Source organism: Anser brachyrhynchus (assembly GCF_964034855.1).
Source record: "Anser brachyrhynchus genome assembly, chromosome: 13".
Lineage (NCBI taxonomy): Eukaryota > Metazoa > Chordata > Aves > Anseriformes > Anatidae > Anser > Anser brachyrhynchus.
Window position 1 is genome coordinate 16,470,309 of NC_137708.1, and position 15,486 is coordinate 16,485,794.

The 15,486-nt window shown below is 38.9% G+C and overlaps 1 protein-coding gene across 5 annotated transcripts in view; it reads left to right on the top strand.

The window, feature by feature from the left end:
• Positions 1-15,486, top strand: part of MTMR8 (myotubularin related protein 8) — a 75,041-nt gene that overhangs the window by 53,100 nt on the left and 6,455 nt on the right. For all 5 annotated transcript variants that reach the window (XM_080553868.1, XM_080553866.1, XM_080553865.1 and 2 more), the window contains 10 exons: positions 1,774-1,931; positions 3,357-3,485; positions 4,455-4,589; positions 6,469-6,601; positions 8,284-8,393; positions 9,544-9,669; positions 11,318-11,367; positions 13,443-13,643; positions 14,058-14,186; positions 15,172-15,298. In XM_080553868.1, coding sequence (XP_080409994.1) covers positions 1,815-1,931; positions 3,357-3,485; positions 4,455-4,589; positions 6,469-6,601; positions 8,284-8,393; positions 9,544-9,669; positions 11,318-11,367; positions 13,443-13,643; positions 14,058-14,186; positions 15,172-15,298 — 1,257 coding nt within the window. In that variant the 5' untranslated portion in view covers positions 1,774-1,814. The remainder of the gene's footprint in view (positions 1-1,773; positions 1,932-3,356; positions 3,486-4,454; positions 4,590-6,468; positions 6,602-8,283; positions 8,394-9,543; positions 9,670-11,317; positions 11,368-13,442; positions 13,644-14,057; positions 14,187-15,171; positions 15,299-15,486) is intronic.

Sequence of the window (15,486 nt, forward strand, 5' to 3'; positions counted from 1 at the left end):
CATCCTCAGAAGCCTGTGGTCTCTTCTGGCCTTGGCTGTTCAGTCCATGGATGAATGAATATTCAGGCTCTTTGTTCTTCTTGCAGGACAGCATTCCATAGGGTTTCCTACCTGGCTTCCATCTATAGTAGCTTCTGTCTCTTTTAGTGAACCAGTATTTGGTGTCTTGCGTTATTATAAGGGTGTAATTTTTGATTGCATTTTGTGACTTTGGCACTAGTCTAAAGGGAGGGAGTTAACGGTGCCAGTCTGCTTCATGCTCACCATCGCATAGGACTTGAATAGAAGGACTCAGTAGAAATAATTTTGCTGTGTTTGAACTGCCAATTGAAATTAGGATTTGTCTGTTGCCACCATCTCCCTTGTGTCCTGAGCTATGGAGTTTTCCTAGTTCTGAAGATTTAACTTTAATGCTGTATCTGGCAATTTTCTGATGTTATGTTTAAAAGCTGTCACTGTTCTTTCAGTTCTGAAAATTAGACTCATGTAGCATCCTGAAGCATGGGAGCTGTCACTTCAGGAGATTACATCAGTCAGTTTCTTTTGTCTTGTGGTTATTTGTGTAATGTGCTGTAGCTCTGTTGTTCTATTTATGGATTTTTTTAGTTCTTTGGTCTAAAATTTCTCTGTATGTGCTTCCTTCATATTATTTGGCAGAGCATATAATTATTTATGATTTGCACGTGTGATTGACAGTTATGGGTTACCTGTCTGGTAACCTGGCTACATTATCAGAGTCTGGCAGGTTGCACTCTTTATGGAGAGCTTACTGCCTTGGGAGTCAGCTGAATGAGTTATTGGTTGGATTTGCATTTTCTGAAGAGAGGGAAGGAAATTGGGAAGGATGAGATGGAGGGAGGAAGAAATTACCATTTGTCAGACACAGCCTGAAGCTTTTGTTGGGCTGCCAGTAGTATTCAAGACGTCTGTCAAGCTTTCCACGCACCTCAGAATTCACTGTTGAATGATGAACTTACAGGTGTGCCAGAGCTGCTGTGTGACTCTTCAGAGAAAAAGTTATCTTTAATGTTTTCATTTCTGGATTAGTTCTTCCAATATCAGTCTCTTCTAGCATGCCTATTGCAGAAAATTCAGTTATAGTTTGTTCAGAAGGAATTAAAACTTCAAAATAGTAATTCTGATAAAATGCTTTAGTGTATCTCCCTGTCAGTGGGAAATGAGTATTAGAAATTCCGGAGGATTGGAATGTGAATTGATGACACTCAGTGTTACCCAGAGTGAAACGTGTACGTGTAAATGTGAGGAACGTTGCATGAAGACCTGAACTTATATGCTTCATCCAATTCTTTCATCTGTGAGTCCTATTTGGCTTGATAGGGTTAGGAATGGTTTTGAGGAGCTGTTGAGAAATTCCAAATATCCATACTCTTTTATATGGCACTCAAATAATATTTTTATGAGGAGTGAAAATCAGTCTAAGTAGTCTGCTTAGATTAGTAAAAGTACGAAGTGATAAAACTTAAACTTCAGACTTGTGATCTTTGAGGCAGAAGCGTAAGTAAAATAGCTATCATCGAGACATAGCCAACTATGAAGTGAAGTGGCATAGCCCTTGGCTTTTATAGAAAAACATTTCCAAGTTTTCTGATTGTTCTTGACTGAATAATTTGTTTGGTCCTTGTTTTCAGTTAGGCTACACCTGTAGTGCAGTGTCTTGCACAGTGTGCTTATACAAAAAAAAAGGCCTTTAGGAAGAGGTGTTGACCTTTCCATATGTCTTCTCTAACAAGTTAATCTTTTTCTTCTTCCCAGTGAAACCTGAAGAACTTTATGCTTTCTCTTACAATCCGAAAATGTCTAAAGATAACCGGGAGATTGGATGGAAACTGATTGATTTGAAAGTAGATTACCAGCGTATGGGAATTCCGAATGACTATTGGGAAATAACGGATGTTAATAAGGACTATGAGGTAATTCTTGTCTAAAGTAGCCATTTGGTGCAGTATCTCTTCTTTGGTATTAATGACATCCAGCAATCCAACTGCTGCATAAGTGATGCCTCTGGGGAGGAGTGAGCTCAGTTGGGTTTAATTGAAGCAGCAGCTCCTTGATGTGAAGCTGTGGATAATGATGCTATGAAAGAACAGAGCTGCAGAGTCACCTTGGTTTGCTTTGATTCCTCTGCCAAAATACCAGCTACTTACTTTTCTAGAGAAATGTCAAGCCATCTGTTACGAAAAACTGAAGTACCTTTAGTTTCTGTAGGTATTTCCAAGTCCTGCCCCACCAAGCTGGTGACAGATGTGTAGAGGAGAAATAAATGGCAACAGTTTGGCTTGGTGTGAGGAACAAGGCAGAGAGAAAGGGGACTAGGTAAGGAAGGATAAAATTACTGAAAACAGACGCTTTCTTGGTTAGATCTTGTACTAGGGAAGGGTTCTTAGTCATTTCAGTCCTAACTAGCTGCTGCTATTTCCTTCTTTTTCCCCTTTAAGGTCAAGTTATAGGTCTAAGTGTTAAATGGAAGCATTTTTTAGCAAGCTTACTCAAACCCCTGCTTCATATTTCCCTTTTTATTTCTCCGTTGTGCACAGACTTTCTGTTTAAAAGACAAAGTGAACAAGTGAGGAAGATACCAGCAGGTTAAGTCTTGAATCCCTTTTCCCTGCTCTCTGTTCTCTCCCCTACCAGTTGTTTTTTCCTGTTACCCTTTGAGTTGAAGAAGTAGATGCCTTGTTGTCAGAAGCCACTGGTAGTTTCAAGTGACTGCCTTTGGATGTCTAAATTGAGATGACATGAGAGGTGCTTTTCCCATTAGCTGATCAGGGCATTGGAATGTGGGCAGCTGAAATCCTTAGTCACTTCGAAGCTAATACTTAACTTTAATTGCCAAAGCTGTACAACTTCCTCTAGGTTTCCAGTTTGTGTTCTAAACCTGTCAAGCCTTAAAAGAAAGGCTTATCTGTGAAGTATATGCTGAAAAGACATTTTTTGAGGAACATTAATAAAGCTGATGCTACCTGATTGCTAGAAGTTCATTTTGAGTTGAGTAAGATTTAGAGGAAAACATATATTCCTTTTTGGGGCAAATCAGCAGCTTTTTTAAAACTTAGGTCTTTAAAGAAGTTCTCTTTAAAATGTTTGGTGTACTGTACAGTCCAGTTTTAGGCTCAATTGCAAAATTGTTACCACACTGTTTTTATTATTTTCACCCATTCCCTTGTTTTTTCTAAATGCATTTTAATGGCTTGACACTTTAGATATAGTTTGTTTGATGTGCTATGGTGAATAATCTATTGCTATATCTATAAATGTGAAATTTATAAAATGAAATTTTCATGAATCTTAAATTGATAAGTAGTCACGTTTGGATTTGTTCTTTCTTCTCACTTCAGGTTTGCAACACGTACCCTCCAGAAATAGTGGTGCCTAGGGCAGCAAATAAGGCAACGGTGATTGGAAGCTCAAGGTTCAGAAGCAGAGGGCGGATTCCGGTGCTTTCCTATTTATATAAAGAAAACAATGTTAGTTGTTCGTTGTCTGTTGTCTTGGGGGTGGAAGGGGAGGGCAGAGGTTCCCCTCCTAGCGAAAGGAAAAAATGTGATTATTATTAAAGTGTGTTAACTTTCAGTTTGAGAACTGTGCTTCTCCTAACAGCTCTAGAATTGATTTGTTCCTAGTCACAGACTGAGCTGGTTAAAGCCAAATATTGGGGGCGCATCCAGTGTTGTGTAAAAAACACAAGCTCTCCAGGCTTTCTGTCTGGAAATTTTTGATCAGCTTTCAAGAATTCCTTACGTGCTTTTTTGTTTTTAATGTACCGTGTAGCTATATTGAATAATGTTTAACAAGATACATGTTAACTCAGCTAAATTTTCTTACTATTGAACCACCCTGAAATGAAGAATCTCAGTTAACTCAGAATAAGTAAAGGTTTCAGTTTTGTTTTTTTCCTTCACTGAAGACCAGAATGTAAATTTTTAACTTTGCTGTCTCAGCAGTGTTTTAGATGCAGATGTTAGGAAAATGCTGTGACAGTCAAGTTGTTTTCCTGAGGAAGCATGCCTTGACCTGGGTGACTGCATGGAGTTGTTCTGGCAACAACTGGAATTTCCTTAGAGCATACCCAGTGCAGTTCTGAGTGTGGAATGGTAACAGCAACTGATAAGCAAAGCAGTGGAAAAGAATGGTTAGGGAAATAGAAGTCGGGTGGAAAAATTGAAACCTGCTAATGTTTGGGATGGTGATTATCAGGCAGAGCATAGTGGATTTGAGGACATAGCAATAAAGGGCTGCTCAGCCTGTTTTTTAGGATTCTCAAAACTCTGGTTCTGTGAAATATTCCCGTGGTAGTTCTGTGTGTCCATTTAAGTGGCAGTTTTTTTAGCGAAGCAGAGAACAGGACGTTTAAAACCAAAAAATTATGGCATTCTTTAGATCAATGCAGTAGAGAAGATCTGAAAGTAGAAAAAATGTGCTCTTGTGTATTGCAGGCTGCCATATGTCGCTGTAGCCAGCCGCTCTCTGGGTTCAGCGCTCGCTGTCTGGAGGATGAACAAATGTTGCAGGCGATCAGAGAAGCCAACCCTGGGTGTGCCTTCATGTATGTTGTAGACACAAGGCCAAAGGTATCTTCACGGGTTTGTGGCTACTTCTAAAGCTTGCATCTGAATTAGCAATACTGTTTCCAATTAATTCTTTCACAGCTCTGCTAATGCTTTCTCACGTAGAGTTAGGTTAAACTCTGTCAGTCCAGAAAGATGAATTCAGAATCAGGCTCCTTATTCTGTGTCTAATGTGGTGAACGAATGACTGTGCGTAACAGAATTGCATTGTGAAGTGGTAAGAACGCTTGTGCTCCTGGGCTGTTCTGGGTTGAGGTGTGTGTTAAGGATGACCTGAAGTGAGCAGCAGTCTTGAAGCTGGCTGAGACAGTGAGCCATTTCCCAGCAGAAAGCTGGGTCCTTAATATGTTGAGTTGTAGCAGAGCCTTCAAAGTCACTTTCACAAGGCTGAAGTGCTTTTATCTGTGGGCTGGGCAGAAGTGGGGCTGTGTGGAATCTGAGAACAATTGAGAAAGGCAATTCTTCCTTTTTTTCTTTTTTGCATTTGTAAAAAATAATATTTTCTTGATGTGCAGCTCGGCATTTAATACAATTCAGCTTTTCTGGTCAGTAGTCACTATCTGGAGCTTGAACTCCGTCGCTGAGGTGTTTATATAAGAGGTTATTGAAGAAACTTTCTCCAAATGAAATCTGTAATCCTCTTGAGGATTTGAATTTAGAAACTTAATCAAATGATTGCCTTAAGCACACTGGGGGTATAGGTATAAGCAAATTAGGACACACAGCACACTTAAATACGAAGATGTAAATGGCTCTGATTAATAAATGACTGCTGAGAACCTGCTTCACTGTTCAGATTTTAGAGTTATTTTATAGAAACCACAAATTTAGTTAAAATATGGTGAGGAAAAGTCATTTTGGGAAGATGGAATACTTCACCCATTGTTCAGGTGTATTTTGTCTTTTCACAGTATGACATTCCATAGAGATCTACATTTAATTGCACAACAGGCTGTATATAGCAATTATTGCGTATTCGTTTGGTACAGACATCTTCTGGTACCGTAGTTGTTCCGCAGAAATCTATTCTTGGTAACTTTGTTGTATTTGGTGAAAAAGAGCGTTTGTGATTAACCACACTTCAATGCAGTACGTCATACCCTGGGTGGATAAACTGAAGCACCAGAATTGGTCAGTTGTATCTGAACATCTTCAGAACTACTGTATCTGAATTTTTTTTCTTCTCTCCTTTCTGTGGAAGCAAACCTTTCCTTCTCCCAAATCAGTATTTGGGGGCTGGAGGTATTTTCTTTTTTTGTCAGTAGTAAAGGTTTCATGGTAGCTCTTGAACAGTTTTGGGTGATTGCTAGAACAACTGGCAGCTTTTCAACTTCTTTTCTGCGCTCCCAGTCGGTTGCTGTATTCTTTCTGCTCAACTTTAATGTTTGTGTTTCCCTCAGGTGGCTTTATTTCATCTGTGCATGTATGTCTGTGAAAAGCTTTGGAATTCTCTTACTATTTCTGTACTACCATGTATGTATGTTACTCGTAAAAATGGCTTTCCTAGTTTTACTTTCGTATGCTTCTGTCTGGCTCTCTCTATGTAGTTTCACAGTAAAGACAAAATGTTTCTTTACCTTTTTGGATGACAGTACTCTTCTGCTGTTGTGCGAGGTTTTGCTACTGCCTGTCCTAAGAAGTGCTGTCCAAGGTCTTAATGAGCCTGTGCATATGACTAGTGGGTTGGAGATGCTGGTGTAATTTTAGTAAAACAGCTGGAAGTAATGTATGGGGAGGTGGGGAAGGACACCTGAGTAGCAGCTTTTCTTTAGTATATATTCCGGGAGATTTAAACACAACTGGCAAAGCAGACTCATTTATTTCTGTATATTGTTTGTTGTCACTTTCTCTCCTTTCCATCCTGTTCCCTTAAATTTGACAGTTAAATGCCATGGCCAACCGAGCTGCTGGGAAGGGTTATGAGAACGAAGATAACTACGATAACATTCGCTTTAAGTTTATTGGCATAGAAAACATCCATGTGATGCGGAACAGCTTGCAGAAACTCCTGGAGGGTAAGTATGGTACATGCAAGTGACCAGTTTATATTACCTTTGGTTCCTTTTGGACAGAACTTTTCACTAATAACATATAAATCCTACGTGCGCAGGTGCGTGTGGACTTGGGAGCTGTGGTGGAAGTTGATTAGCAAAGTCCACATATATTTCTTTGTGTGCTTCATTGAAGTGGCTGACAGTATTAATGTTAAACATTTTCCCAATATACATTTCATATGTTATTGTGCTTAGTTTTATGGTGGATCAAAACTAGGGAATGACATGAACAATGTTCTTTAATTTTATTAGTTACATAAAATTTCTCAATTTGTTTCTCAAATGTTCCAAATGAAAAGAAAAACACTTAAAAATATTGTTTAACTGGTGAGAGATTCTCATGGTTACTTTGAGCACTGAAAGAAAGCAATCATTGGTTGCTGAGATACTTCTCTGGGGTTTGCTTTGTTTAGTTCGGACTACTTCAGTGTTAAGCAATGTGTCTAATTGGAAATAAAATTCTAGCTTGATTTTTTCAAGGACTTTAATCTCATAGTTCTTATTTTTCACTTCTGATTTCTTTGTCTGAACTTGTTTTGTTCTTACTACATGAATGCTCAGGTAACTAAGCTACTCCTTGAAATTGTGATCTTGGGGGAAAATGTGAAGGAGGGCAGGAGAAATACTTCCAGAGCCTTTGGAGGCTGAGAGGTGAATCAGGCCCATATTTGCATTGGTGTAATTTGGGAGAAATTCCCTTGAAGGCGATAGAGTACCTTGAATCAAAGAAGTTATTCGGCAAGCTGGTTTCCAGGAATATTAAGATATTTGTGCTAGCAAAGGCTGCGGAACAAGTCAGAGTAGGTGCTGTAAATCATTCTCTTTGGTCCATGTGCTTAGTTTTCCAAAAAGTAATATAAGCACTGTCACATAAAACATGAATTTAATATTTAAGTAACCAGCATAATGGTTATCTTACTTCGAATAGCTGAATAATTGATGCTACCAATTGCCTGGCCTGGTAGCGCTGCAGAATCTGTAGTGACCTTGGAGAAAAATGAGGCTCCTCATGTCACCTTGAGATTGGCCTGATCATAAGTACTGAGTCCTCAGGTGCCTGTAGCGGGCAGATTCATTTTGTGGTGGGAGAGGAGGAAGAATAAATGCTTGTTTACTCACAAATTCTTGTTTGCTAAGCTTTAACAGTGATAAAAAACTCTCTTACTAAGGCTTAGGGACTGTGGAACTGTATTACTGTATTTTCTGTGCTGGTTCTCGGTTTAGCATCTGAGTTGCCTTCAAGGCTATGTGTTGTTTCTCTCTGTAAATTAGAGCTCTCCTTTCTTCAGATCTTTCCGATACCGACAGCATGCTGGCGATTGTTAGATGTCTGTGCGATGGTGATTGATAGTGAAGTAACAAATCACTAAAAACTAATTTTTGTTGAAGAAACCTCAATATTTTTTTAAACTGAGCTGGTTTTGAAAGGAAGAGGAGGAAGGTACTGTTCTCGTGTAGCTAAAAAGTTCTGGATTGTGTATTTATACATGCAACCAATAGTTTGTTTCCTTTAGACAGGACACTTAGCCTGAGAATATGAACATGTAGGATCTACAAAACTTTACTGCTGTGGAGGGATAATAAGGGGGTGGGAAGAAGATGGTGTTAACAGTTTCAGTCGATTCTTTTATTTGTGTTCTTAGTGTGTGAAACAAAGTCTCCTTCAATGAGTGATTTCCTCACTGGGCTGGAGAACTCAGGTTGGTTACGGCACATCAAGGCTGTGATGGATGCAGGCGTCTTTCTTGCCAAGGTAAAACCCTGTGCTGACCTGCAGGTGAATTTAAAAGTATTTACCTGTCATGTTAGGGACTCTTCCAAGGCTGTAAGGCAGTCTCTGGAGAGAAGGTGGGAAAACCTTCAGATTGGCCCCACCTCTTAAAAACAACAACAACAAAAAAAGCCTCCAGTTGGAGCACATCACGTCAGTTACCCGACTGGCACTCTGAGTTGCTTCACGGAACTAAATGAAATGCCATAGGGATTGAGACAGTCCTGTGGACTGCATTATAACAAATGGTTATGTGGACATTCTTACTCATTTGAAATGGGTAAAGTCATAGAAAATGAATAAATGACCTTTAGAAATGCATCTGTACCCTGTAGCACTACCCTTAGGAGTGCAAATGATGTGTAACCTTACGTTCCTAATGCAGCATGCTCATTAGTAGCTGGACTGTTGTGTTTTAAATAAGGAGTTGTGTAGACGAGCTTGTTTGCTCCTGGTTTAATGGGGTGCAGGGGCTTCTAATTTGTATTGTTCAATGTAGTCTTTGTTTCTGCAGAGTCTTTGAAAAGAATGTGACTTTGCAGCCCAGGCAAAAGGAAAAAGTCAGTAAAGCAAATGGCTCTTCAGTAATAGTAGAGGGAATACAGGCAATGAGTGGCGAGAGTAGTGAACTTCTGTAAATGCTGCCTTTTCTCTCTTAAAATTTCACGGTGTAGCAAGCAAGAAGCTATTCTGAATTTATCTTCTGCCACCGGTACATAGGGATAAAGGTAATCCCGATGGGAGGAAGTTGGGGTGAACTCTGCTAATTTATCCTAGTCCCTGTGTGTCCACTTATTATTCTCTACTCATCCACCAAATTTTTTCCTCAGAGGAAAGGGCCGAAAATTCTTGGCGTTTCAGAAAAATGTGTGTTTTGAGATCAGAGGATCTTTTGTTTCTTGACAGTCTCTCATGCTGACAAGGCATGCTCCAGCATGTTACTCAGGTTGGGGTTTCTGGGCATGATGGCTATATGCCCAGAAATGGTGCGTTTCGATGGTCCAGATGAGAAATGACAAATTTCCCCCTTGGGTTTTAGGCCAGTCTGGTAAATGCAGATGAAGGGACAGCATTTAATTACAGTAACCAAGCTGGAAAGCTGTTAAACTGTTCTGTCTGGTCTCCTTCACAGGCTGTGAAAGATGAAAATGCCAGTGTGTTGGTCCACTGCTCTGATGGGTGGGATCGCACGGCGCAGGTCTGCTCCCTGGCTAGCCTCCTCTTAGATCCGTTTTACAGGACTTTTAAAGGATTCATGGTAAGAATACGAATGTTGGAATTTCAAAAAGAAAAAGTGCTTCCTGGATTTGAAATGTAAACAAGCCCTAATTAAATGTTTTAGGCCATTTTCTGGAACAAACAGTAGGTGACCTATATAAAAACAGCTTTGATTCTATAAACAAGCTTTAATTGCTCTGAACAGCATGGGCACAAAACAGCGGCAGTTGATTTACAATTCCCAAATCTTTGTTTCCTTGAAAGTCCATGTGAGAGCTGCTAATGAGACGTTTCATCACGAGATGAGTGAGCAAAGGATGGGACTCTGGCAGCAACCCACAAAAAGAAGTGGTGAAGAAGCTTGTCACTTAAGACCGTTAGACTGATCTGCTAGGATTTTGAAATGGGGGAACTCATTCACGTGCACAGGGAATTGTGTAACCTGTATATCACACAAAATCTGTGCATCATTTAAGACCTGTTTTAAAGCCATTACACATGAATTTAGCCATTTGCTTCTACTGCGAGGTTTTTCTTATATGAAACCATCACTGCATAAATAGTGTGATCTGTGACCTTTCCATTCATCTGCTTCTGTTAATTACTGAAAGACAAGCTGCTGCTCGTTCTCAGAGTTCCTTAAAAGAAGCCCTGAGATCAGAACAATGCAAATTTTGCTCCTTCACTGTGTTGTACTGCTAGACCTGTTCTTTCATTACATGCTATTTTTTTAATTACTAGTTTTGTTTCTGGATTACACTGCAGTCTTTTAACAGTTAAATGTTTTGCACTGATATAATTTTACCTTGGCTTGGGTAGTGCTCTGGACAATTCTGTGTGATGAACGTGGCTTTGATTAGGGTCAGGAACTGTAATTAAAATGCACAAATGCTTGTCCTGTGAGCAAATAGCCTGTATACACAGATCCTAAGACAGTGGTTATTCCTAGATGAATGCAACAGAACTCTTTAAGAATTGGAAAAATTGAAAAAAGCAGTATAATTTAGTTTTCAAAGAAGTTTCTTGTGAATTTCTGCCTTACTTTTCTTTAAGCCTCTGGAGGATGATATCAGGAATTGATCTTTAATATGATCTAGCAAGACACATAATAAAGGATTAAGCATCAGTCATTTGGTTCCTTATGATGCATATTTTAAAGGAAAATGCTGCTTCCTTGTCTACTAATAATATGTTATCAGGAAATATATATAGCACAGGCATACTATTTGAGAGAAATAGCCATATAGTTTTTCTAATTGCATCCTGAGCTCAGTACACAGCTGTACTTCTTATGTTCACATGTGTGTTAAACACTTGTTAAATTCCAATTGCTGATCTATTTTGCTGAATGTCAGGATGGTCTTTTTCAAATTAAATTGTTAATTGTTTTAGCTGTGTCCATATATTATGATCTTAACAACACAAACTAAAACTACCTTAATACAGTGCTGGTCTTTTTTTAAGTAACTTGTGATTCCAACAGTGATGTTGTAGTGGTAACTGTGGTTAACTCTAACCTGTAAATCACTGTTACTCTTTTCATTAACTTCTATGGATATACTTAAAACTGTAGGGTCATCAGGAAGCATCAGTTGTAAGCTTCATGGAGTTAATATTAAAGGTTTCATTTTGCTTTTCCTGAACAAAGTTTAATACTATTTTTTCCTACCTCTGTTGTGAAACTAAAGGTTCTGATAGAAAAGGAGTGGATTGCAATGGGCCACAAGTTCTCTCACAGGTAAGAGCATGTTACCTTGGGTGTAGCGACTGGGTTTCACTTGAAAGTGAAACTTGTATAGTGTTCTCAAGTTTATGCCTTCCATCTAAAAGTTAAAATGAAAATGCAGCACAGAGGAGAAAAAATTTGGAAATGATTTGGTGACCTGAGGCTAGTATCTGCTGGGGTTATTCCACCAGTGCTCTTTGGGGATGTTCTTTTCATTACTTTATGAAATCATGCAATCGTGAACAACCTGTTAGAATTTTGAGCATTTTCCTACCTGTAAAATCACACCTGCATTATATGGGGACTGTTAATGTTTTGGCAAGATACGTTCTTTTCTAATAATTTTCTTACGGAAAATCTTAGCTAGTGTTTTTTGGGACTCTTACCAAAACAAACTTCAGGCCACTATAGTGCTAAAAAGCAGTTTTTACCCGCATTTTCTAAGCAGGGTAAAAATGTTGTCATCCCGGTAATTGGTAGCCTGCATATATTGGGGATATTGCCTTGGGGTACTTCTTGTTCCACTTGCCCTAAAGAAACTAGAAATTGAGATGGTCCAAAGGAATATTAGGAGGGAATGTACAGATCTACTCAGTGGTATTAGCTTGTTAAAAATGGAGGCTTTTGTTCTTGATTTGAAACTGATTCCGTTTAATAGTCAAACAAGTCCGTTTCCATGAAGTATATCAAGGAAAAATAAGTCGTGTGCACGCTTAACTCTTGCTTTAGAAGAAGCTATCCAAAGATAAAATATCTGTACAGAAATTGTCGGCCAAACGAATGCCCTGTTTTTTAGGGACTATTTTCACATTTCTTAAGACTAAAACAATACTCCTATTCTTCTAATATATAGGGTTGTTCCAAATATGAGACCCCTGTAAGAGATAGAAAAAGTACTCGAGACCCAAATTTCACCATTGCCTAAGAATATGAACCTGTGTTCCAATAGCTGGAGAAAATCTTTCCTCTCCTAGTGGTGGCCTGTGTCTTACAATTCTGAGGGTAATCTGTCCTTTTTCATACTTCTTGCAATATTGTAGTTGGAATCTAATTGGGATCTGATTAACTTGATCCCTGTAATAAGAAATCTTACTTAATTTTCCACTTAGGTTTGGGGGCACCATGTTTATTCCCTGGATTTCCAGGTCATATCCCTTCTGAGAAAAAGAGCATTCTGCCCTAAGTTTTTCCTGTTAAGAAAGAGCAGTCAGTACAGTACAACAGAGGGCTGGCTGCTTTCCAAAAATACCATCATTCTTTTTCTGGTTGTTTTTATTTTTCCTTTTCTTACGGTTTATAATGAAAACCGTTATATCCCTGGCTAGGTTTTTGCAGAACTAGTAGGATTTTTTCTGAACTTCATCTAAAGCTGTGAAAAGGATTGTTTTTTTTTTTTTTCCTCTGAGTAAATTGCCTACCAGGACTTCATTTTTGCTGTCCGTGTGGGCAAGATCAGGTTATTTTGGATGTCACTGTGTGTTGTGGCTAGACTTGCACCATAAAATACTCTCATGTCCATAGAAGATCACAGAAGACTCCTTTTTTCATTGTTTCTTACTGTTCCTGGTAGACAGAATCTTGTTAATGCCTATGTTTTTTTCTCAGTTAGGGGCTAGTGTTACTTTTTTATGGTAAAGCCGTAGACACTCCTTTGGAGAACATTGCCTTTTTCTCTGCTGCTTGCGTTATGGCGTAGGCTTAAGTATTCGTATTTCACAAGTATTTCTTGTGATGCTCAGAAGTCTGTTATGTAGGCTCTTCCGTTGCTAACTTCCCTTTTGAGAAGGGGACGCTGCCCAACTATTCCCACTTCTACCCAGTACCCTTGACAAACAAGTAATGCTTTCATGATGTTGACCTGGTGTGCAAGAGAAAAGCTGGCACTTGATCAGAATCCCATTGTGTGTGCGAAGGCTTAGTCCTATCAAGAGCATAATCCCATGAAGGTGGCACACTGTAATGCGTAGGTGTAGGATAAACTGCATGTTTTTTTCTGACTCTGCAGAATAATTTCTTATTCTAGTAGCGAAGAACATTTTGTAGTTAGTGACACAGGATTTGACTATGTTTTGTTTCTCTCTCTCTAGGTGTGGCCATTTGGATGGTGACCCAAAAGAAGTGTCCCCTGTCTTTACTCAGTTCATTGAATGTGTCTGGCAGCTGATGCAGCAGTTCCCTTGCACGTTTGAGTTTAATGAGCGCTTCCTTCTTGAAATCCATGATCATGTCTACTCCTGCCAGTTTGGAAACTTCCTTGGGACCTGTCATAAGGAGCGTGAGGATCTGAAGTGAGTTGGCAGTTCGTAGGGCCAACAGTCTGGAAATCACTTCAAATGTTAGAAAAAGGGCAGGTCGTATGTTTGTTCCTAATGTAACTGTAGATTGGAGAAGAGTAGCATTGTCTCCATAGACGTTTGTTCTGAAGTGTGGAAAAAAATAGTAGATGAATTATATCCACTGTAGTCAGATGTGATCCAAATTAAAACAATACCTTGCAGATAGTGCTTCTTGGATTGGATATTGTCCATTTTAAACAATTATATACTCCTCAATGATATATTTTGTGTTTATGAAATACAGCAGATACCATGTAAAAGTAATTCTTAGCTCTTTTAATCTAATTCTACTTAGAACAGCTAGCATTATTAATCTACTTAACTTGATTCTTTTTTTAGTGATTAGATCTTATTTGTAATTGACAGAATCTTTGAGAAGACCCATTCTCTGTGGCCTTTCCTCTTACAGAAGAAGCAGGAATTGAGAAATCCATTGTACAAAGGATTTACAGCTTACAAAGAGCTTCAGCCAAACACACTACCTTTTAGTTTCCAGTAAGTTACTTATTTAAAAAGGGAAAAAGTTACTTATTTAAAAAGGGGTGTTTCTTTCATTGTAATGGTTCAGTAACTCAGGTTTACTGAAATAACCTTCTTGCTGATTAGAGTGGTTTGTTCTACCCTTCGCCTTCGTTCCTCATCCATAAGCTGAAGATAGTAGTACACAAGTAATTGATAAATAATGCGGGTACTGTATTTTTTTTCCTTTGCTTTCCTTTGACAAAGATAGTGGGGGAAAAGCAAGGAGAATAATAATTCCACATGGGTAGATTAACACCCTCCCCACACACACCACCACCACCTCCGACTTCCTCTTCTGACAAGAAAATTTGAGAGGGTAGGCAACTGTTAAAGAAAGTTCCTCCTTTCCTCTTTTTTTTTTTAACATATATTAAGGAAGTCTTTCAAATGAGAATTTCAATGTCCAGTCACGCCCAAGCTTAACACAGTGAGAGTGCATAACACTTTCACAAGAAGGGATTTCTTGTTGCAGTGTGCATTTGCTTGCCCTGGGTGCTACAGCTGGAGTGGATAGTTGTGCTTTTGTTTCTGGCTCACTCCTCCTCCCTGCTGAGGGAGGGATGCAAATGCGTTTGTATGTGTCCAGCGTTATTACTGGAAGGCCAAGGGTTTTCACAAAAGCAGGGAGGTAGGACAAACTGAGGACTGGAAAGTGAACTGCCCAAATCCTGAGTGAATCTGTTGTAGAACAGTGCATCTGTCATCTTTTAATACCTATTGCAAACACGTGTGGATCATAGGAAAGAACTACTTAAACCCTCAGACGTTTTTCTTGAACTTTGTTAAAGCATTATGAAAACTTGTCTATCGATATGAATTTGATAGTCATAGGTTGTGGCATTTTCTTACGTCAATTACTAACGTTTGATACTTTTTGCCTTGAGTACCATCTGGTTTCTGTTATGACCGGTAGTGTACAATTGGCTGCCTAATTCTTCTTTTGTGCCCCGTTCTCAAGGTTTTGGTGTGGGATGTACAATCGCTTTGACAAAGGAATGCATCCAAAACAGTGTGTATTGGATCATCTGCTAAGCTGCATGAGCCAGAAGATGAAACTAGAGGACAATGCATCTGAATTGGAAAATGTGAGTCACGAATCTTGCTAATACTTAAAATTATATGCTGGTTTTGGCAAATATAACTGGATTAAATATTGGCATTAAACAATTGTTTCAACATACTGTGCAGAGTTGGACAAAATGAGGAGTTAAATGACATTACTGTAATGACTATGTTCTATTACCCAAAACTCTCATCTTCTAAAGTTATTTGG